The sequence below is a fragment of the Branchiostoma floridae genome, chromosome 1 (assembly GCF_000003815.2).
Source record: "Branchiostoma floridae strain S238N-H82 chromosome 1, Bfl_VNyyK, whole genome shotgun sequence".
Taxonomy (NCBI): domain Eukaryota; kingdom Metazoa; phylum Chordata; class Leptocardii; order Amphioxiformes; family Branchiostomatidae; genus Branchiostoma; species Branchiostoma floridae.
Window position 1 is genome coordinate 33,968,135 of NC_049979.1, and position 24,309 is coordinate 33,992,443.

General features: G+C 41.2%; 1 protein-coding gene across 1 annotated transcript; it reads right to left on the reverse strand.

The window, feature by feature from the left end:
- Window positions 1-2,166: 2,166 nt before the first annotated feature.
- LOC118425701 (pyranose 2-oxidase-like) lies at window positions 2,167-6,883 on the reverse strand. The gene is made up of 9 exons (XM_035834783.1): window positions 6,785-6,883; window positions 6,355-6,548; window positions 5,783-5,993; window positions 4,563-4,706; window positions 4,266-4,445; window positions 3,671-3,898; window positions 3,321-3,443; window positions 2,729-2,910; window positions 2,167-2,182 (listed from the first exon to the last, which is right to left on the reverse strand). Exons 1-9 carry the CDS (start codon window positions 6,881-6,883, stop codon window positions 2,167-2,169), a joined length of 1,377 nt encoding a protein of 458 aa, XP_035690676.1.
- Between the last annotated feature and the right edge of the window lie 17,426 nt (window positions 6,884-24,309).

Here is a 24,309-nt window from a genome sequence, read left to right on the forward strand (position 1 = left end):
CGGACGTGAGTATGAACGGCAGGCCAAGGAACTAAAAGAAGAGTGCTGCTGCCACGGGTGGTCGTCTGGACTGTAAGGGCAGACCTTTAGCTGTAAGTTGGGCATCTGCAATTGTGGGGTTTATAGAAAACCCAGTGCTGTCTACCAGGCCATTCCACCAGGCCAGGCTACTAGGCCATGCAAACGTACCTTCTCACGGTACATCCCTCAGGACTTTATGGGACACTGTTTGGGAGTTATCGAAACAGTTTTTGAGATAAATAAAAGGAAAAGTTTCAGAACAATTTTGGAAAAATATTTTGGCAACAAGTTAGGACCATTGTAGTAGTAGTAATAGTATCCATTATTTGATTATACTGCTGCTGGGATCCCTGACACAGGGGTAGGCAGCCGTCGGATAGTCTTCACACCGCGCTTCCATGCGGCTCTGCCCAGCGGGTTACCCGTTAGACTGCACACCTTAATGTCCCTCGTAGGATTTCATTGGTCTACAACGACCTCTGTTGCCTGACAATTTCATTTTGGTGATGGAGTTGATGCAGTCACTACATCTTTCTACATGTCGGAACCACCTGAGACGGTGAGACGGCAACACTGAGGTGATGTCCGGGATGCCAAGTTTATTAAGTAGGGTAGATGACGGAGTCTCATCCTGGGGTTTGGCACCATCTGATCACGGCTCGGTCATTGCGGCGCAACCGCTGTAGATCTGAGGCAGTAGGGGCCCAGGTTTCACTCCCGTGGAGCATGGCTACACGTAAACAGGAGTCAAACACCTTGCCACGGGTTTTGAAGGATAGGTGCTTGGAGGTAAGGATGGGCAGGAGCTTCTTGAATTTACCCCAGGCAACACAGGATCTGGTAGTGACGGCAAGCTCACATCCGCCACCAGCACAGAGCATGTCCCCAAGGTAACAGAAGCTGGCTTAAGCGTGTGAAAAGGGACATCATGATAGCATGATAAGTACGCACGTTTAGCCTGAATTCCAACCTTGTAAGATGTCGTCTGCACTGACAAGGCAACAGGTATTGGGAGCTGAGTAAAGCTAACAAGACTGGCATCCAGGTTAAGGTAATTTTGGAGTAGGTGCTAAGGACATATTGAGTAGACATTATGCAGTACCTAATCTGTGCTGAATCCCTCTCCTCGCAATAAATACTAAAATAATCCACACCTATAACATTTAATAGCAACAATTAAATTTAATAATGCTTCACCACCAAGTAAATAGTGCGACCCTGCAAACCAAGTAGCTTATAACCGAATTCTATGTAGTCCGCATATCATTTCTTATTAGTATTATAACATTACATAACAAAAAAGTACATAACATGTTATCATTTGCTGAAATCTGTACTACATGCACAATCATATCAACAGATGTTACCAAACTTGACCTGCATTTGACATAAGGTTTGTTTAGTATAGTTTCTTATGTTTAAACTATTGTATGGTTGTTGAAAACTTGAAAAGAAAAACAGTCATTGCATCACGGAAACAACGTTTAAGTTCACCCTTTAGGGTGATCTTGTTGTTACATGTATGCTCTCAAGAGATCAACATTCCATTGATTTACTTCTGTTCTTGAAATGTAATAGTACATACGTGACTGAGACAGATTAAACAATGATTTATCGACTTTGAAGTCCTGTTCAGGTCCTTGCTGACGAATATTTAAAATCAACATGTCCAAAACCAAACCAAAGGTACGAAAGATACCAATAAAGACGGTGATACTGTTGTCATCTTTGATTAGTCATGATGATATTAATTGTTAATCTTAAAGACTTATCACCAGCAATGATGCTGTTAAAGGTAAATTAAAATACCACCTACTTATCACGAACAATGAACTCTTGGATAATCTATAATCTGTATAGGCTGTCTAGCTACAGAGCAATACAGTATTGCTGACGTGCAGATGTTTAAGTCCGTGCAAATCTACACTGCCGTGACGTTTTAAGGCTTAAGCTTTTGTTTTGATTCCATCAAAATCCAAACTTCTTTTATAGCGACATTTCCATGCTAATGATTGATTTCACTTGAACGACAGACAAATGCGTCAATGGATATCGGCGGATTTACTTCTAACGGCGTTTACCGCCATGCCTCTTCACCAGGTTGGCTTTACCACGCTTGTGGTCTGGTTCCACGGGAATGGGCGTCTACTCTCCATCATCCCTACAACAATTCAAACAAATGAATTGAAGTATTCTATTAGATCTCAAAATGACACACTTTCCTACTCAATATCATTCATTAGTAATATAACGTTAGTAGTGAGTAGTGCCAACAAGAAAGTAAGGCGTTGTAGGAGTTATAGGGCCATAAGATGACATTTACAGACAAGGCTTCTCACTGCCACACCTACCACACAGAAGAGGTAACAGGAACCTAGCCATGAAGAGATGTCTGCTTTGTATTAACGATGCAAAAGCATCAAGATTTATGAATAGTCCGGCACCATCGCTGTTAAGACTATTGAACATTGTGAAATGAATTAGATGAAATTGGTTCATACATTATAAGCTTGCCAGTATCAAATCCTACGCTAATTTAGCGCCGAAGCATTATTCTAATACTACTGTTAATATTTTCTAATGTGTAATACCTTGTGTGTTAGTCAAGTGCAATATGATTTTTTGTACAGAAGGCACAATTCACCCCTTGGCTGCAATGCCTTTTTTTATTGATAAACCATTTTGATTTTGCTACAATTGGTCTCACCAGTTCTGTAGGATATGCTGTGCTGCACGAATAGCCAGTGCGGAGCTGGTGAGGGTGGTGTTACATGCTGTGGCGGTAGGGATGACGCCATTTCCGCCGAGATACAGGTTGTCAAACCCCCACACCTTGCTGTACTCGTCCACAACAGATGTGGTTGGGTCTGTACCCACACGCACCGAGCCCTGGAAAATGAAAGTGATTAGTAAGATGCGTTTGAATTGAGGCCCCTCTACGTCATCGCATAATCCATCACCAGGGATTCAGGAATGGTTGCATTGACAAGATAGGTACAAGTGTTGTAAGTAAATGAAGCCAGGCCAAATGTTCATTGCTTAGGCATAGGTCCTTACTTACTGCGAGCGTACACCTCACCTGATTGTATAAATTAAGATCATCTTCCAACATAAATTAAGGTCACGTAAAAGCTGTTTTAATAAAGAAAAGCTGTAGCATTGCAGTCACTGATGATTTCACCGATTTCTAATTTAAAAATTTGTTGATAGACTTTGCAGATTTCAGTGCCAACATTATGCAAAAATCAGTCTCAGAAACTTAGCAAAACTGTCACCACCAACTCTGACAGCGTATTTACCGTCAGATGCAGAGAGAGGCCCATCGGCATGAACTGCGGCGGTGAGATCGGGAGAAACCCGCCCAAGGCCCCGGCAGCCCGCATCATGTCCTCCATCATGGCGTGCTGCTGGTCACGTTCTTCCTGTGTGAAAGGAGGTATGAAACTAATGGTGGATCTAAATAAAGTCAACGTTAAAGTCAATATGGTGATGATGATAATGAAAATCAATATGATTATCAGCGGAGAATAACAGATATGAATGCAAAGTAAGTGAAAGTGATATCGAGTATTCTGTGTCTCGGTGGTCCTTCATGACCTAATCATTATATCTAAAAAAAGTATATAGTTCTATACTGTGCAGTACATACTTGGGTACGAATCTTGTAGTGAAAGGTGACCTGTGGCATGCCATGGCGATCATTGATGACGTCACTGAATGTCATCTTGTTATCAGAATGAGGCGCGTTCATCTTGCCGAACCAGCGCAGGTCCACGATGAGACGGGTGTCCACGTTAGGCTTGATGCCCCCGTACGAAAAGGCGTCCCTGTGGATCTGGCAGTGCCAGGGTCGGTCCTCTGACACCGGGATCCATACCTGAACGAAAGCGTCAAATAAAAAAATAACCATTTTTAAATACGGCTTTTTTTCCAAAATCATTGAGGATTCATGCATAAGCTGACTTCGGGATCTTTGGCTTGCGAAATTCCCAAGTGCAAGTCTTGAATCTGAACAAAGAAAGTTTTCTTTTTTCTCCTGAGACTGTATGGAAATCACACGAACCAAGTACTAGTATCCGACTACTTTTCCACTAAAAGTTGCGGAGTGTCATATTATATATTCTTCTTGGAAATACATGAAATCTAGAGATTTTTGTATCTGGTATCTATTTATTAAGCCTCAGTAACTTCCAAGATAATGAAACAAAGCTCTTCGATTTTTTAACGTAAATGGTGCAAATTACCTGAGGATCGGGATCATTAATGGGGATCGGGATGGGGTCCTGCGAGTCCTCCTCATGGTCCTCAGGTGTTGGGATGGAGTCCATGATGTCCTGCCGCAGCACGACCTGGCAGAAGGCCATGGGCTGCTCACACAGGTAGCGGCCAAGGGCGGTCAGATGGATGTGAGACCTGTAGAGCAGCTGTAGAAGCATGTAACAAACATATGATGGTTAATGGCTATCATAGGGAAAGCAATTCCAGGACATCCATTCTGTGAAAATGACGTTCTTACAGAATGAACAAGAATCAGAGCTTGCCTGTGGTGTCTGGACTGTCCCAGCACAAACCACGTACACCTTTGCCTGTATCCGGAGCTTCTCGTTCCAGTTCCCCAGATTCCTGACCAGAGCGTACTGCACGTTGCTGCCGTCATGGAACAGCTTGACACACTGGTGCTGCTCCTGAGGATGAAGCAAAACATTCTGTAAAATTAACCCTCAAACCACCGTAGCTTTTTTGTGACGTAGATTACCCTATGGGGTCAAAACTGACCCCAAAACGTTTTGTACAAATACAGTTTTTTGTGTGACTCTTTTTTGTGATTTGTATATATGCATAGTTTCATCAATCTATGTGGGACAGTCTGACATGATTAGGTGAGAATACTTCTAGCTCATTATCATAATTTCTGCAAAAGATCATGAGAACCACATTTTGCACCAACGCTATTCAGACCGGGTAGGAGGTTTTTGATGCCTGTACCAACTTCAATGTAATATAGTGCCTGAATGACTTATGCTAGGGCCACTAAACTTGATAACTTTTTAGAAAATGTTGATAGCAAACATGTTCAGTAAACAAGAGATGTTCATCATTTTTAATGTTGCCATGGCAACGAAATTCTGACAGACATATTTATTACGAAATTTTCTAATTTTGTTTTAAACCCTTAAGTTTTAAGGTTTTCTTGGCAAATATCAGTTGTTCATCACATCTTATAAAAAACAACGTAAATTTCATGACTCAATATTCATAATTTATACTAATTTGATTACGTCATCAGTCAAAATCCACTATGGCGGCCGATATTACCTAGATGACGTCATAATGTCGCCATATAACATGATAATGGCACAAAAGTTCTTACAGTAATTTTGGCTTACATGTACATCATTCTCTGCAAATTTCGTGATCCTACGATAAGTAGTTTATGTGTGGGTCGCAAAAGTTTGTTTAGAAAAATGCTGGGGTCAGTTTTGACCCCACTGGACCATGCATAAACTTTCTAGGATAACTTAATCAACAATGAGCCAATCTTGGTAAAAACATATCAGAAGTTATAGGACATATATACAAACAAACTCCTGGAAGGAAATTTGTTTTCGATCAGAAATACCATAATGGCACACATTGATATACGCCTGGGGTCAGTTTTGACCCCATACGGTGGTTTGAGGGTTAATACACATTTCAAAAGGACGGAAGGGGGGTGATACTAGTGTTTACTGTAATTACATGATTTGAAGCATGACGTTACCAGAATCTGGAACTTTTCCTTCGGCATGTCCAACAATGGCCCAAGGATGGTGCTGGCGGAGCTCCAGGTGACGAATTCCGGCTTGTCCTTACGACGCTCGCAGGCCAATGGGAGGTTCTGTACGGGGTAGTCAGCAGGCAGGTCACCCTCGTACTCCCGCAGAAGGGCGTCCTTGACAGCGGTGTTGCGCACGGAGTATTCGAAAGCCGTCCTACATGATATAATGTAAGATTTATATAATTCAAGTTGATCAAGCCTACAAATATAATCAAATTGACAACTGTAACTTCTTTCCCACAAAACATGTCCATCAAAGCCTTTCACGGTTACAATAATATTGCCACTTCACAACAAAAACAGATACCCTGAATAGACGAAAGCAAAATGAGCCAGCACTCTTACACGCTATGTCGAAGTGTTTAACGCATGATATTTCCATGTATACACATACTTTTTATGTTATATATCTGTTGAAGATTACAAAGGTCCTAGGTATGGTTATCTTATAATTAAGCTTGAAAAAAGGCAGGTTCAGTTCGCTACACACTGTGCTTCTTATCAGCATTCCTTACTGGTTAGTTTTGAAGAGTTCCTCAGCACGACTGTACAGAGTGTCCCACTCCTCGTCGTCTATCCCATCCCAGCGCTCCACGGTGGGGTGTTCCCTGGGTGTGCAGCAGGTCCAGTGGGTGGACATCCCGCCCACGGCGTAGCACACCGCGATGTCCGGCAGGTTCTCCTCCGGGTTCTGCTCAGGATTCTGGTCCTGAACGTAAGTTACAATTTTGTCATTTAGTATCTGACCGAGGCATCTGTTTAACTCAGAAACCATTGCCTGAAATTTGATATCGTCTATGTGCAAATTTAAAGAAAAAATATACATGTAAGATATGGAAATTCACGCCAATGCCATGGTGTGCAATCAGATTGTGCAAGTTTCATGAGCTTTCTTCGTCTAGTTCTGGATGCCAGTTTTATATGTGTTGCGAGCTATTGCCTCACCTTCCGTGAGGGAAGTATTGCTTTTAACTTCTCGTTACGTGCCTTTGTCTGTGCCACGAAGCAGTGTGGGTAACCGCAAAGCAGTGTTTCGAAATACATGTGGGCTCTAGGATTGAGTGAAGGACTTATGTGTGATGGATTGCATTGCTTCTTAACGGTAACACTACGAAGAACGGCTCCTTACTGCTGGTAGTGAGCGGCCCCCGGGTCCAGAGTCGGCACGGGTGAATGATCAGTAGGAACAGACACGGGCTCCAGGTGTCCCTCAATCACATGGGTGAAGAGGTTCACGTCACGTTGGTACAGAAAAGAATTCTGCGGATAGAAAATATAATTATATAAATTATGCTCTGTGGTTCGAGATTATTACAAACTGAAAGTCAACAACAAGATTCAACGGTAATATACCTTGAGATGCTCTCCTGGTGTTTTGGACAGCTGTGCCCCGCTGTCGATCATAATGACGCTCAAGTCCCGAGGACCGTCAATCAACTCACGGGCGAAGGTAGAGCCCACCGGCCCGGACCCGACGATCAGCACGTCCGTCTGTATGTCTAGGACACCCGACCCCACAGACATGACGACTACTTGATGGTTTACCACAATAAACCGATGGCTGAAAGGGTAAAATGCAGGAGTTGGTATGTGGACTCTACCCAGACTGGCTACGCCCACTTGGTTGATGTTTTGGGAAGTTGCTAGTATGTGATTGGATGTATATTTAGAGTCATAACAATGCCACCGTATGGACCAGCTTATGGAGTGGCCATGTTTACAAGTTTCAATCCTGATTTTAAATTTGACTTCTTTTTGTTATGTTTCCTGTATTATGTCACGTTAAGGTTAAACTTTTGATTCACTCGTTTGGCAGTATCATTTTATGTTATCTGAGTTAAATCTGGTTTTGACTTTTGTACAATCTTTATGTTTATGTTACTTAAGTGATTTGGTTTCATAGAAATTTATGTATGATTATGTTATTGAAGTTAATTTGGTTTTGTTGAACTTTATGTATGATTTATGTCCGGGGTTCTCCCCCCCAGGGGGCTTTGATAAACGCCGTCAGGCAATATGCTTTCAGCCTGGTTAAATGGTTTACACACAATCACATATACAGTTGCCAGAACGTACCTCATAGTAAAACATTATTACCTGCTTTATTATAGTCTAAAACCCGAAAAAAAGCTATAAAGACCCCCCTCTCACGGCTCGCGGTATGTATGGCCCAAATGGATGACGATTGTTTTTGAAAAAGTAGATGTTCCTCTCTCCAGCAACATTAAAACCAATCACCAGAGCCACTGCGCATAGCAGATAATGTGGCTTAAAAATGACTAAAATTCACAGAGATGAAAACTCTGCTTTCCGTGGTTCTGCTAAACCCCTAGTACATCCACCCCATAGTACAACTTCAATGCTTAAACTTTAACTTTTGGTTCTGTAAAACTAGAGAACCCATGCTACGCATAAAACACAAAACTTATGTTTGGATCTTCATCAGAATAATCAGGGTAGCCTTCGCAATTTCAGTAATTTTCAGCCATAAATTGTTTGATTTTCAAGGGTCTCTGAGGGGAGTCCCAGAACGCCATAACGAAAAATAGCTGCAGGGTTTTAATTATATGGCTGCTCATAGTTCCACATACCTATCACACATACAAAGTATGAACCGATTTGGCCGACCCCCATCTTCCGACCTCTGCCTGGTTTTCTCATGCAATGACTCTTAAATGCTGTGTTGGTAGCGAAAAGCCCGTGGGCACTGATAAAAGGTGATATTGCTCTGCCATTGTCATTTCTTTTACCCATTCCATGCGGCAGTTGGTCGTCGTACCATTTCTTTGTGGGAGGGATAGGTCCATTGTGGCAATGCGGTCACTGATGCGCCCGTAGTTAAGCACATAGTTGATCTTGTATACTGAGTTATATTTTACAAATTTTAGACGTTTCTAACGACTACAGTAGCACAAAAACGCATTGTCATTCGCCCGTATAATTTTCTTTGTGTGCCAGGTAAAAGCACTTCGCACGATCATGTGATTGCCATGTAAAATAGCTGCCACGGAATCTTATTTTGATGGAGTGAAAACACAACATATCTTGCATTGCACGAGATGCGTGTGAATCGCGTACAACTGCGCATGCGTGAGCATTGAAACAAACGAGACAGCAAAATGTCCTATAGGTTTCTCTTATTCCAACACATGGCAAATACGAGAGCAAACTGCGCAAGGTTCTGCAGCTAAACTTACAGAAACTGTTTAAAGCCTAGGCTTGTGGCTGCATATTTTACGGCACCGATACAATCGATTCTACATGCCAACTGATAATGAGAAGTCAACCGTCTCTGTTTCTATGAATTTGTGGAGCAAACGTTTCAATGCAGTCTTTTAACGATCGGAAAGGTGTCTCCAAAACTTGTCAGCAAAATCTAACGTTCCAGTAGCGATTTTACATGCCTGAATGTTTCAGCGCTTTTAACGTTGACGTGTAAATGAAGTAGAGTTGTCAAAAAGCATGAAAGAAGCTGTAAATAAGCTTACTGAGTTCCTGCAGCACCAAAACTCGGTGACGTCCCAACTCGGACGGGTGTTCTTTCAAAAATGAAAGGGTGCGGTCTAAGCACGCAATCTGCTTTGACCGATCGTTTGGTTCAACCAATCTCTGTGTCTGATAGGAATACCGGTATATTCCGTACATTCGATACATTCCACCCTTTAGGTATCCAATCAGCGTCTTCGTTACTAAAACTGCACCGTCACGAGGCTTCTAGGTATCTACGAAGCTACAGATGCATAATTTTGTCAGGAATTTTACGAAGAACTGGGGAAGGGATAGAAAAGCCCATAACTTTCTGATTAAGTTGTTTCATTGTCACATGTTTTGTGCTACACAGTTGAAAAGTTGCTAGGAAGAAATGCTATATCTAGTAACTCTAGACTAGGTTTTATTCATCAACCCAAACGCTACCTATTGTACCTGGGGTACAACAACTACAGTAGAAGCCGTTTAATTGCACACCCAATTTGCCGGCGTATTTCGTGCAATTACCCGGCGTGTGCAATAATGCGAAGTTACCCAGTTGGAACGTATACTGTATACGTTACAGCGTACTGTACACTGTGATACGTCAATGGTTACGGGTAAGACCAGAGAGGTGTCCTGTCTAATGCTGGGACAGGTTTGACTGACAACACTATGGAAGTAAAGTACACTACGTGTCCAGAGGGTAGATACTGTCAGATCAGTGACACTGACAGTTGATGATCACGAAAGCACCGCACCACCAAAAGTGACTGCTATGTCCGTCTGTAGGACCCGAGTCGGTGTGTGGTGTCCGACTGGCTGCCAAGAACTTAAAACCACTACAAATATTTTCTCCTTAACGCAAAAGTATTTCCCCGTGACTACAGTAATTAGACAACTGAGCGGATAGAGAACAATAGCCTCGAGTAATAGATTGATGATGGCAAATGAAAACAAGACATCCAATACCAGGGAATGAATTGCAGTCCGTTTTCTCCATAGCTGCTTGGCCGAATATTCCCTATACTCTGTTCCTAGTAAGTTTGCGGGTTCCCATGCAAGCGTGATTAATAAAGTCACTAACCAAGACAAGAAAGTGCCTCTGTGTCCTCCTACGCTATTTGCCGAAGAGGACGACAAGACTAGGCAGCTACCGTAGGTTTGGACTTCAGGAACAGGAGAGTGTCTCAGGCGATGATGGTCTAGCCATGTCCAACTCGAGTGTCCCGTACTTCAACGCTCTAACGCTAGATGGCATCTACAAAGGGGACCCGTCGCTCCCGCTATCGCCGCCGGGAAAACTGTATGAATGTCAGGTAAATGTCAGGTAAAATTCTTATCTAACCCAGGGCATCAAGTACAGCTTTAAGCTAATATAAATAATGTGCTATTTGCCAGGTCAAAAGTCTTCTTAAGATCTTAGAAATCAATTCTAACAGTCCAAAGTTGACTTCTCTGCATAATACATGTAGATCTGGTCTTTCGGACACCATTCTCTCAAGCTCCTTCTCCACAAAGAAAGGGACTCCAGGTACAGCTGACTACGTTTTCTTATAAAGCACTACGTTTACCGTGACGCTAAGGTAATGAGCACAATGAACAATGATCATAGCGTCCCCTATGTTTAAGTCTCTACCAGACTACTGCTGCGCTAGCTATACTCGCTTGGCCACCAACTTTTAACATTTGCCCGCGCTCAGTTAGTGGGAAATGTTACCCTTCCGGTGGACTGACTCTCCTGGCCAATCATATGATTATTTGCCCTATTTTTAACGAATTTTATTATCCACAACCCCTTACTTAGGAAGACCTAGTGGAGGCTACCTCTATTCGCTCTTTTCATAAGTCATACAAAGTGGTAACGAACTCGGTGGGTAACGTTATGGGACAAAATGACTTGTATTTTTTCTGCATGAAAAATGGAGATATTGTTTAGGTGTGTCTGTCTGACTGTGTGTGTGTGTTCCGTTATTTTTTTCGTTAGCATAACTCAGAAGCCTATGGATGGTTTGCGATGATATTTGGTATGCGGGTAGTTGGGAGGATAGATATCAAGATTGATTTTGGGACCCTAGTATGTGACCTTGTTACTGTAGCAGAACGTCTGTTTCTGTTTCTTTTGATTTAGACCTGCTATGGTCTTTTAATTTTGTGGCAGCAGGTAGCTTTTTATGTGAGGAAAAGTGGTACAGCGTTTGCTAGAGAAGTTTATTTCGTCATTTGACTAAGTGAGAAAGATAATTTGAAAACAAAACGTATCGCTCGCTATGATTTTTTGTGTGATTTTTTTTTACGAAATAAGTGACCAGTCGGCAGTTGGAAAATGTTTTCCAACTAGTTGAAAATATGACAACTTACAATTTCTTTCTTTATTATATTTTTCGATTTAGATATAGAAAAGAATGAGAAGAAATCCGCCAGATGCAGCAGGTGAAGTAGGACAGAAGCGAGTCTGGGTCAGCAGTTTGCTAATTTGCCTGAGCGAACTGTTCGAACGCGTTGCGTATTATGGGATACTATCCAACATGGCGGACTATTTGAGGTCACCATGCTTCTCCCAGCGTTACCATGACCCACTGACCATCTTGTGGGTTTTTATGGCAGTCGCTTACATACTGACAATCATCGGTGGTTGGCTAGCAGATATCTACAACCGGTTCTGTATAATTCTAACCAGTCTTTGTGTCTACTTTGTTGGTGAGTTGTGAAGTTCAGAATGATGCTTTTTTTTCAAAAACCATTCAGTGACTTTGATATTACCCACCACTGATGGGAACTTCGTTTGAATAATCGAATCGATGTTTTACATGTATCGCTTATGTCATCATAATTCAACATTCCTAACTACATTCATCCATAACAACAATAAAAACTATTAAAGCGTTCATTTAAGAAGCGTAAAAGCAAACATTGGAAAGATTCCCAACCATACAATTTACGATGACTATGTATTGTTTGCATTCCCCGCAAAAAACAAAATCTATAACACCGTACACTGTGGGATTGACAATGAACTAACTAATAAACTTGTTACCTTTAACGCTAGTTCACCATTATCTGCGGGGTACCTATATCCGTTGTTTTTTTAAAAACATGGTATTTAGATATATCAATTTGACGGACGGTGGTTTCAAATTGCAATATTTCAATATATGAAACATATTGCAGTTTGAAGCCACCATCCGTCGACTAGAATATAGGTTATAGCTAAAGGTTACCCCAAGGATACAGTTGAACTAACGTTAGAACACTCGTTCTCATTGAAATGTCGAAAATGGAATTTTTTTGGTCGAAAAACAAAACGGCTTTATTTTCAGTGAAAACTACGTGGTTGTTTAGGAAAATTCCTCCTTTAACCATAGCCAAAAAATGGCAACTTATTATTTTCGGTCCCATTGGTAATGCATTACAGGGCAGGTAACAAACTTTACCGGTAACGTTTGTTACAACAGTAGACTTTACCCTGTTTGCTTCGAAAGGACTCACCTTATTGACTACATCATTTAGGTATAAGTGGACGTCCCTAGGAGAATTTAAAAAGTGGGAAGCTTTTTTACACCAGGTCAAATAGAAAGCTTAGACAGCATCGAACAATGGTAACGTTTGTTACAGTCATTTCTGTGCATCATTTTGTTAAGTATAAAAATGGCAGCCAACAACCCTTTCTTATTTCTTTGGAAAGCCACAAAAACTGTACAGCGTCACAAAAACGTCTAGTCTTATACGTGGATAATATAACCGTGGCAACCATCGTACTCGTGGTGGTAACAGGCGACAGGCATAAACCTCCTCACACAGCCTCCAACGCCGATCAGTGATAGTAACGATCTGACGTAATCGGGCAAAGGGCCTGGGTAGCTGGTTTAACCTGCCGAACAATCATTCTGGGAACTGAATTGTTACATTTTTAGCTACTATTTGAATTCTTTGTGTCTTCTCAGGCGACAGCCATTTTTTAGGGGGTGAAATCCCACCCGTGGCTATAATAATCTTCCAAGCCATCAACCAATATGAATTTTGTGGTACCAGTGACTTTGTCTAAAATTTGCTGCATATCAAGTCGCAAAGGCAGGCGACAGCATTTTTTTTACATTCAAATGACAACGAGCCCTATGTGTTATGGCATCATAACAAACATGAAATGGGGCCCTCTAATTGGTCGACATCACCTGACTATATGATGATAAGAGAGAAACATTTCCAAGTAACAAGCACATTAAATTTATTAGCCCAAGGAGGTGATTAGATTGACTTTTAGATATTTTTACTGGAACCTAGGATTTTAATCAAGATTTCTTCCTGGAACAAACCTCATCTCTCTGTCCTGCGTGGTAACCGCTACCATCTGGGGTTGAGCCCTGATCTGGCAGGTAAGGACTAGCCCAACTCCCTAGGTCTGCTGGGAGGAGCTCCGAGTGAGTTTGTGTTAATGCTAAGGTCACGTTTCCAAAGCAGTCCCATTGGGATGTTTGACAAAGGAAAAATAAAAGTGTTTACCAAGAAATATGTACAACTCAGGCTGAAGACTACTTTTTTTACATTTCTGTGTGTTCTGTTGGCATTTATATTACGTCTTGTTCTGGAAAGCTGTCTGACCTGCCCTGTCAGTTGGAAAGTTGACCATATCAACACAGGAGCAGGGGTCTGGAGCCTGTCAGTCAGACATCATAGTTACAATGTATTCTACTTGGCAGCCCTTTGTTCAAGCAAAACAGGAGAAGAGCAAGGGGGTTGTCATGGGCCTAGACAGATAGGCAAGTTCAGGCAAATGTATGCCAGACTTGCTGGTGTGACTAATGAAGATTTTCTTGGAGTATGGGCCAACCCAAGAAGATTACCAAGCCTCTGGGGCTGAGGTTTGCACATTGTACGTATGAACACACGGATAGGTACAGACGTGTACTCGATGAACACCAAATGAATACGATGGCTGATCCATATTTCGGGTGGCCCATGATGGCAAAAGTTTGAAGATCATGCTATGGAATCTGCAATAGACCAGTAAGCAATAGAAACAGCGGGAGGAAACCATTTTTTTAATCAATCAAAAATAAGCTTTGCATATGCTTTGCATTCATCAAAAATGCGTTAATCATGAGATCAGCATACATGTATGTTGGGTATGACAGAAATACGCTCGGAACAAGCCATGCATATACACACCTACAGCGAGAAAAACAGTTTTGCACACTGCACATGAACCTCATACACAATGAATGTGCTGGATTGTTACACGTACATGATGTATAATTCAATTTATTCCAAAAAGTTCCAAATGTTAGGTGTACGGCTGGACAGAATTTGACAGAATTTCATACGGACCTCATGCAGACTTGAAAATATACACAAGTTTGCTCCTTCCCATAGTAATGGCTGCCTTTAAGATGAATCCAACAGTCAATTGTGTTGGGAAAAATGTACCATGTTTCTTGCATCTTCTACACACATGAAGTAACTTAAAGGGTAAATCTATTCTCTAACACCATGAAATTAATGTAGCAAGGCATGTTACTTCATAATTTGTACTTTGATGGACAATTCAGTCTGCATTTGGGCTGAAGAATTCTGCGGCCAAATGCAGAATTCTGTGCAGAATTCTCAGAACTGAGCTAGTTCGGATGACCTGCCGATGTTAGCTACGTAATTGTCATCATGTACTATGTCATATTCTAGAATACTAAATTTCAATTTCAAACTATGTCATAATAATCAGTTTTCCGGATTTAGAGTGTTTTTCCGGATTTACATTTGAATGCATAGTGTCAACTGTTCTTAGTATCATCTCAAGTTTTTCTCAACCTAACAGACTTAACAATCTTATCTTAAAATTCTTAACCTAATGAAAGTTAATTCATCATGATAAACTTCTGTTAAAAATTTCTGAGATCTTTGCAAACTTTTGTCTATCGAAGATATTCAAAGTTGTCCACTGGACTGATGCGCCATGAAGTGGCAAGTGCTATGCACTAGTTGGAAACTAAAGGACTTTGAGAGTGATTTAGTCATTCAAAGCTTTCAATGCATTGTTGAAGAAAACCAAAAATTTGTACATTCTGTTTGTCCTGAACAATGCTAATAAATCACCAATCCCGTATGGGGTACATGTACACTCCCTCCTTACTCCCTTCTTGTTTCCTTGGCATTTGACTCAACATGTTTCCAAAAGAGTCACAATTCTTCTCTCAATCAATTTCTAGAATAATGCCTACTGAAAGAGCAGCATGACGATAAAGCCTTTAAATTTGTAATCTCCAGGCAGATTTCATTGTGGCATAAAATAGTATCAGAGCTGGCCAAGCAGTAAATCCAGCCAAGGAGTAGCTAATGGACACAACATTATCTTGGAAGAATAAAACGGATGATACTTGATGACGACCTTGAAGGCACTGTTAGCACTGTTGTCACCTTAACATTATCATTTATGCCTGGAGCAGCCTACAGTATTTGACGTACAAACTGTAAGAAAGAAAGAAAAATCTGCAAAAAAGGGCTTGTATGCTCCTAGAATTGATTCAAATATCAATATGTCCTTCCTGAACGAAATCAGGTTTCCTGCAGGAATTTGTGTTTCTTCTTGCAGGAAAAATTAGTTATCATGAGATAAATTAGTGTCATACACAGCAGTGACAGTTGTTGAAATATATTAGTGGCATTTCAAACTTAAACTATGCATAATTCTTTGATCCCATATGCATAACCCTTTGAAGCGTTATGCATAATTACGCATAACCCTTGGAACCCTTGTTCATAGTTACAGGTATAACCCTTCGAACCTTATGCATAATTATGCTTAACCCTGGAACTTTATGCATAATTATGCATAACTATGTAATGCATAATTATGCATAATTATGTGCAGTTATGCCAATTTAGACTAATCCCCGGGGGGTCGTTATTGGGTGCTACGCATTTCTTACATCCTTTATACTTACAGCTCACGATATCAGACCATCTGGGTGTACGGTTGCTGAGATATAGGAGGTCACTCCCAAATAAAAATGGAATTCCCAGATTAAACCGGTAAATGCTGACATATCTAATCTTTATCCTAACATTCAAAATGCGTGAAAGCATCGTAAAAACTGCAACTGTAAACAAATACACCGTCTAAAAGGTTAAAACGCTGTGATATATTGGCATATAACTAGCATCCGTGACGGGAAGCGCGGGTTCCCGTACGGGAATCTCTCCACCGGGTAGCAACAGGTCCCGGACGGGGACTCACATTGTACCTACATTGCAGGCACGGGAATTTCACCTTCAGGCCGGGAGTTGCCAGTACGGGAATTTCACCTGTGGAGGCTGGGCGATGTCCGCACGGGGCCGACATAATTTTCAATTTTCAAACAATTTCTAGAAGCGAACTTAAAAAGTACCTAATCCATGTTGAAAATCGCGAAGCAGCATTTAACGTTAGTAAACGCCCAAGAAGTAAACGCTCCGGGTACTCCTAGAATTCTGCAAATGAGGCTAGTGTGGCGCTGTTTGGTGCATCGCGCGGTGTCATTGGCGGTAATTTCAGTACTTGCTATAGAATTTGGTGTCAGAGAGACCAACGCTCTGGACAAGCACATAAGCCAGTTTCGCAAAGAATTCGCGCTTCTCGATATTAAACCGCATAATAACGTTTGCTTCTAACACCGTTTCTTGGGCATTGCTCTAATTGCATTTGGAACATAGTATAACTTTTCGAGGGCCTCACTGACTCAGCCCCATAGGTAGTATTACCGCAGGGGCAGTCTGTCTGTCCACAAAGGTTTTCCACCGGTCGACGGTTGTCGGCCAGTATGGTCGACAGAAGGGATCTAAGGAAGCACATTAAATAAGATACACCAAATACAGTACAGATCAAGCGAATGACAGGAGGTTTCAACTTACCGCTGTGTTACTCAGTCGTTTAGAAGATGGCGTCACTTGGTACCTCGTGCTTGTCTGTGACTGAAAGTGCTTCGTAGCTGGAAATACCTCGAGATCGAAGAAAGGAATGGGCAGACCAGGAGAAATCTGTTGTTTATATAGTATCACACACCGGATGCTACACAATGAGGATCTACATTTAGACCACGATTCCCGCCCACACACCCCCCCGCCCCCAAAGGCGTCATTTGTTTAATATGCAAGTAAAGCACCTCCCTGGTATCCGCCATTCATGCTTTGTCCAAATGATATATGAAGTTTGCTTAGCTGTTCACGCCCCGAGGTTATGATTAACAGTGAGGTTACTATAGTGAGGTAGTCCAGGTAAAAATCGCGCACTGCAGAAAATGTCATATAGAGCTCGTAGATTCATCGTCCGATCGATTTTCGCGCAATGTGAAGGGGGTATAATGGCGGTGCAGGAAAGGTAATATTTTGCTTGTAGGATACATCTGATTAATGTTTCATTGTTTTGGAGGGGAACTAGAAGTTTGATACGTGTCAAAAAAGGCATTAGTGTCTGTGAGGGGCGTTTGAACCAACGTGACCAGCTAGCCAATATTGGCTTAAGCATAGCCTTCTTGTCAAAGGCAATTAGTCTGTTGATCATGTCCCGTCTCGGCAGGTGACAAGTTGTTTTTCACTACTTTACTTAATCTGGGTGATTCATTAACTTGCAAACATGCCCATTCCTTGTGCACACAGTGACAGGAAGACCATGATCAATGGCGTATTTATACCACCCACATGGTCACGCACTCACCCATCAAGGGCAAAATACCTCCACTTCGCCCAACAAGTTGTTTGACATGTTTTAACAGTTAATAATAACTAGAAAGGCCGACATTTGCTTGAGAGCAAATACAGCATATTTCAGCCATTTCACCCTTTCCCACGCAACATTGGACTGTTCCAAATCACCCCTGCGCAAAAAATGGAACTTTTTAACAGTTACTTATCCCCCAAAGTGAACTAATACTGTGAATTGATTCCAGGACACAACAGAGCTTGCCCAATATGCCCCGGGTCCATATGGAAGAATATACTCTTCCACAGGAGCTCCTATGCATAACTAAATGGTTATTGGAATCCCACCAGCTCCTATTTTTTCCGAAAGTGAAAAAAATCACCACACCTTCCATTCAAAAAATGTTCATCATGACAATACATTCAACAATTTCCAGTACGTTAACTAGGTGTAAGTACCACTATAAGCTATTTGTTATGTGGGTACATTTATTATTGCAGTGAACTTTTTTTTATTCAAGTAGGGCATACGTTTCAATAATTATCAAGCAGGTGCAGATACTGTGTAGGAGGAGTGTTTGTTTTCTTCAAGCTGAAAACTTATATCTTCTTCTTGTTTTGTATGAGCCATTACGTATCACGACTACAGAATGTGCAAAACTCAAAACACCACGTTCTGCTGTAGTAGCGTAACAAGACGATGAAGGGCCCTAAATCTAATCATTTCAAGACCTACACACATATGTATACAAAATATCATACAATCCACCCAGGCCTTCTGGAGTTCTACTGCTCTTGTACACACACACACACACACACACACACACACATACACACACATACACACACACACACACACACACACACACACACACACAAACACACACACACACTGTTCTCCACGGACAACTGGGGGATGGTGCTCTGGGACATCGCCTTCTCCGGTCCGGCAGCAGGGCGTTTGTCTGCTGTATCTGGAGCTGTGGCAGGTAGGCCGGATGTCGAGCTTGTTGAAGACGCTGTTTTCACGTCTGCGGCAGCGGCTGGTGGTGAGCTGTCCTCACCGCTGTTGTCCGATGGTGTGTCCGACTCTTTGTCCTGGGAAACTTTGATCTTGTCATTCTCCAGCTTTGGTTTCTCTTGCAGCTCCGTCTCGACTCTCCCCTCGGAAGTCTTGGCTGGGTCTGAATAGAAGAAACGCACACTCTATAAAGCTGTTAGGTCCAACGTCTATCTTCAGCACGTTATCTAAAGTAAAGGTATACATGCATATTGTTCTCCCTTTTATCTAGAACTTGAATTTAAAGAAAAAGACACAATAACAGTTGAAAATGTATCTCCTTGTTGTAATTTTCCCAATTAATCAAAATACCAACTTGAGTACAGAGTGTAGAAAATGAACAAGGGCTCATAATTTGTATAGTCAGATAGATCCTCCATTTTAAATTGAAACAAAACTGGCGTTTCGGTAGAATGTACGGACTTTACTGATTTATGTACTTTTCTTTCTGCAGAGGTTTTACGAAGGAAAAAGAGACTTAAGATTAAGTTGGAAGCCGTAAGCAAAAGCAAACATCATATATCAATCATATAGTAAGGTTCTTTAGGCACAACCAGGGAGTACTTACTTCCAACGTTTCGATGTCTATCAGACACCATCATCAGGGTAGAATGACTGGAAACTACTTCTTGCTGCTACTCATAGCCGATGTAGGTGGCAAACGTCCCAAACGTGGCTCAGCTTGTACCCCCCCCCCTCGCCTCTATTCATGACTGGGCTTATTTACGGATTATATCTCAATCTTTTACACAAATAAAGTCTAACGAGTCTTACCCTTTGGTACCTCACTCTGCCTCTCCGACCCCAAAAATAGTTTGTTCAATAACATCTCATTTCCAATTCTTATCGGTGATCATTGCACATAAATCTCTTCCTCAATGTAAAAGAAATATTTTGACATGTTAAGGTGTTGCTAAGGACCACGTTTTGCACTAACCCTGCTCTGATCAGGGAGGGAAATTTTGAGACCCTCAGCAAATTTTATGTCGCATAAATAATGAAAGGCTACCGCTAAAGATATCAAACTTGGTTCTTTGTAACAAGATGTTGTTAGCAAAAATTTCAAGGCAATCAAATAAGTTCATCATTTTTTGCGTTGCCATGGCATATTTCTTTCAATTTCGATTTAATCAAGGTTTCCTTTGTAAACTACACTTGTTTACATCAATTAAATCCTATGAAATTCAATGTAACTTTCATGATTCCAAATGTATAATTAATGCTATTTTCATTACGTCATTAGTCAAAATCATAGATGGCCACCCTTATTAGCTAAATGACGTAATAGTGTCGTCATATTATATGATGACACGAAAGTTTTTGTTAGGATTTTGTTACCTCCATGAAATGTCATGGAATGGAGGTTATATTTTCTGTTATGTATCTCTGTCTGTGTAGATGATTACTCAAGAACGGCTGGATGGATTGGTTTCATACTTGTTGTGTTGGTGGGGTGTGATGAAAGCTCGAATCGATGAGATCTTGGGAGCCGTATCTGTCGTTATAATCGATGTAATAATATCAGAAATCACCCCTATATTTGATATATATTGGTACAGGCATCGTGCTGTATGTGTTTGTTAATAGGCTTAGCTGCAAGCAGATAGTGAGGTGACAGCTGTTTGGGGAACCCCCAGTAGTTTTATTTATGTCTGCGTAGGACTGTTTGAAATATTTGTAACAGTTGGCACAGTAGTTACCTCCATGAAATGTCATGGAGGTTATATTTTCTGTTATGTGTCTCTGTCTGTGTACAAGATTACTCAAGAACGGCTGGATGGATTGGTTTCATACTTGTTGTGTTGGTGGGCTGTGATGAAAGCTCGAATCGATGTGATTTGGGGCGCCGTATCTGTCGTTATAATCGATGTAATAATATCAGAAACCCCCCCCTATATCTGCGATATATTGGAACAGGCATCGTGCTTTAAGTGTTTGTTAATGGGCTTAGCTCAAAGCAGATAGTGAGGTGATTTGTATGACAGCTGTTTCGGGAACCCCGAGTTTTTTTAATATGATAATTAGTTTTATTTATGTCTGCTTAGGATATCATGGAGATGTGAAGCGTAAGTATAATTGTAAGAAGTTGAGGTACATTTAACGGTAATGCTTAACAGGTATGGATGTCTCACATACTGTACTGCTGATTTGAGTGGCATGGTGATTAAAATACCATTAGGTCCTCTCATCTTAGATGGGTTGGGTGTCAGAAGTTTTATGGGCGATACAGATGTTCTGATTTAGTTACAATAAGGGACAGTTGTTAGTTGTCTCTTTCGTAGCCAATGGTACTTGTTTTTTAGCAGACGGGGTTGGCGCCAAGTATTCATCTTACAGTTGATGTAGGGCTATCAGACGAAAGTGTGCATCTCATTTTTGTACCGTGTGAACAGCTGATGTTATGACATATTGGTGGAAAATCAAATCACCATCTGACTAAAGTTGGCCACATCCCTTCTTCTTTCTGAGTTTCCCAACTTCCTCCCACCACACCGCTCTGAGGCACATAGTCGAACCTCAATAATGCTGACAACCTTAGACAGTTTAAATGCCAAACATCAAGCTTAAGGAACACCACGCTACCATATGCCGTCGACCTCTTAAACGCACATTACACAATTAAGTGTCACATTTTAATAATCACTAATCAGATAGACATCCTCTGTGTCATTAAACAAATACACCACCCATAACATTTATAACCATTACTCTAAAATACAACCTACTATAAACATACATACCATCCACAAAAAAACAATAAATATTTCATGGAGGTATGAGGTCCCCGAACTCTAGTTTTACATGTTAATCATCCTCTGAACATTTCTTTTATAATTTCCACAGTATTGTGCCAATCTTCGTAAAAACGTAGGAGAGGGTATAGCAGATATTGACTGACAAAGTCGCGGAAGGAATTTTTCTTGAGATCAAAAACGCTCAAATGACACTCTCTTCAAAACTTACGCCTGGGTCCAAATGGACCCCACTCGGGTGTTTGGGGATTTAGGGGGCAACTTAAGTTGAACGTACGTCTGGAAAACATCTTTTGTTTGCATGTCCTGAACTTCGTTTTCAGCAGGCCACTTGGTACACGATTAATTACCGTTGTTGAATGGGTACAAATGGCGTGGCTTTGTAGAATGACAGGAACAATAATTAGCTATCGGGTACAAAGGACAGGGCGTTTACTGTCTGCTTATCAAGCGTATCTCTAGACTCTAGGCCAGGTGCACTCTGTCATGTTCCGAATTCTCTGGTCATTTCCCAATTTATGCAAAAGATCGGAAGGACAATACATTTGTGCAGGTTATAATGAGCATCTGAAGTTGATAAAGTACTATGTAACAAAGAAGGTGTTATGTCATGCTCAGACTGTGACAAAGTAAAGCGTCAGGTGCGTTTGTGGTGACCGGTTCTTAATGTGTTTGCTCCTCTCGGCATTATAGAATTGAGTAGCCTGGGCACCATCCTATTTCTACCGGGGCTCCTTACACTCACTTTTTTTAGGGGTAGCGAGTGTAAGGAGCCCCGGTAGAATACGGATGGTACTCAGGCTAAGAATTGAGCACATTTCGTCCTGAAACACGTTTTGGATTCAGGAATCGTTGTTAGAGCAAAGACATTGCCCCAGGAGTTTACCTACAACGTCCTAGGGTACAAAATGGGCGTTAGTACTTGCACAGATGACTTAACAATGCGCTTCAAATTAAACGTTTGAACTGCTCAAATATACTACTAAGAGGAATCGAGAAGTATGAAAAATCACCAACCTCTGCTTGGAGAGTACAGATATACTAACTCAGCGCCCTAATTCAGTAACGACGTGTGACATTTGACATGCAAAGCATGTTTTTTTGCGCTGTCACTGATCTGACCGTATCTACACTCTGAATACGTAGTACGGTACTACTTTCCTACCGTTGTGATATAGGCGGAGAAATTAATAATGACGAAGTATTAAAAGTGTCTTTTTGACTGTTCATGTTCCTTCACAACACCTAAATAGAAAAAAAGTACATATTGTAAAATCTTGTCTTCAAGTCACATTTTTATACAACATAATATTATAAGTTGACACTGCAGCTACATTAAACAGTGATATTCACGGCGTATGTCGTGAGAATGTTTTCAAATATAAACAAGTCTCACAATCACTTGACTCCGAACTCCATGTTTGTCCGAACGGGAACTTTTAAGTAGGCAACCAACCAAACATTAGGGGACTTCTCGTGGCTTACTATTGCGTTGTATACCGATGGTGGAAATGTGGAAAAAAAGTAACTCAAATTTCAATCTGAATGGAGATTTAAAAAAAAATACAAACTATTTACACCCCGCCAAATTCATACAATACGTACCTTTATACTTAAACCATGCCTCAGCTTACGTATGGATATATGGTACCGAATGGGTAACACCTGAATACACAGCTGAAATAACTCTAAATGAACATTCACATCACACGGTCTCTTTTGACCTGTGTTCCGAGGAAGAAGGCACGACAAGTACTAGTAAACTCTCAGGTAAGGACTTAGCGATGTGTAGTCTACATCCAACACTGATGCTGAGGTTTCCACTGAGATGAATTGACTGTGATTTTGTGCGCATTTTTGGACGAATGTTTTACAGTCTGCTCTCGAAAATGGTATGTTTCTCAGCATTTCAGCATCTCAGATTCAGTGATGTCCGAAATCAATATTTGATACGTGCTGGGTCGACATGACATAGTTTTCATTTTATACGCTTGTGGTTTGTAGAACTGCGTTTGATAGAAGCACAAAACGGTTTTGCAGGTTTTAACCTGCATATGCATGGATGGGACGCAATAACTTTAATGGCCAGCCATATATGCACTCAGTCTACACATGCCATCAGATGGTATATAGGATGTAAACCAAAACGATTTGCAGAAGACTGCAGATGACACTTACTGTCTTTTTATGTTGAGACGTAAAGTTCACTTTTCTATTTTAGTAGCAAATCCTATATGTCGAAAGGAATAGAGCAGGTATGTTGCACGTACTTTTAAGTCTCTTAACGCTCGCCAGATGTTGGGATTCCTTGGGAATATTCAAGGTAGATACGTACTATATGGTATACAATGGTATACCGTTTGCCACCAGAAGGGACCACTTTGTGGTTACTCGGCAAAGGTGCTACAGACGAACAAAACCAAACAGTCCACTAATGACTTTGACAGTGCTGGCGTGATCAACTGTCACTGATCTAAGGCGTATCTACCTTCTGAACATAGTACAGAGTACGAGGTCTTTTC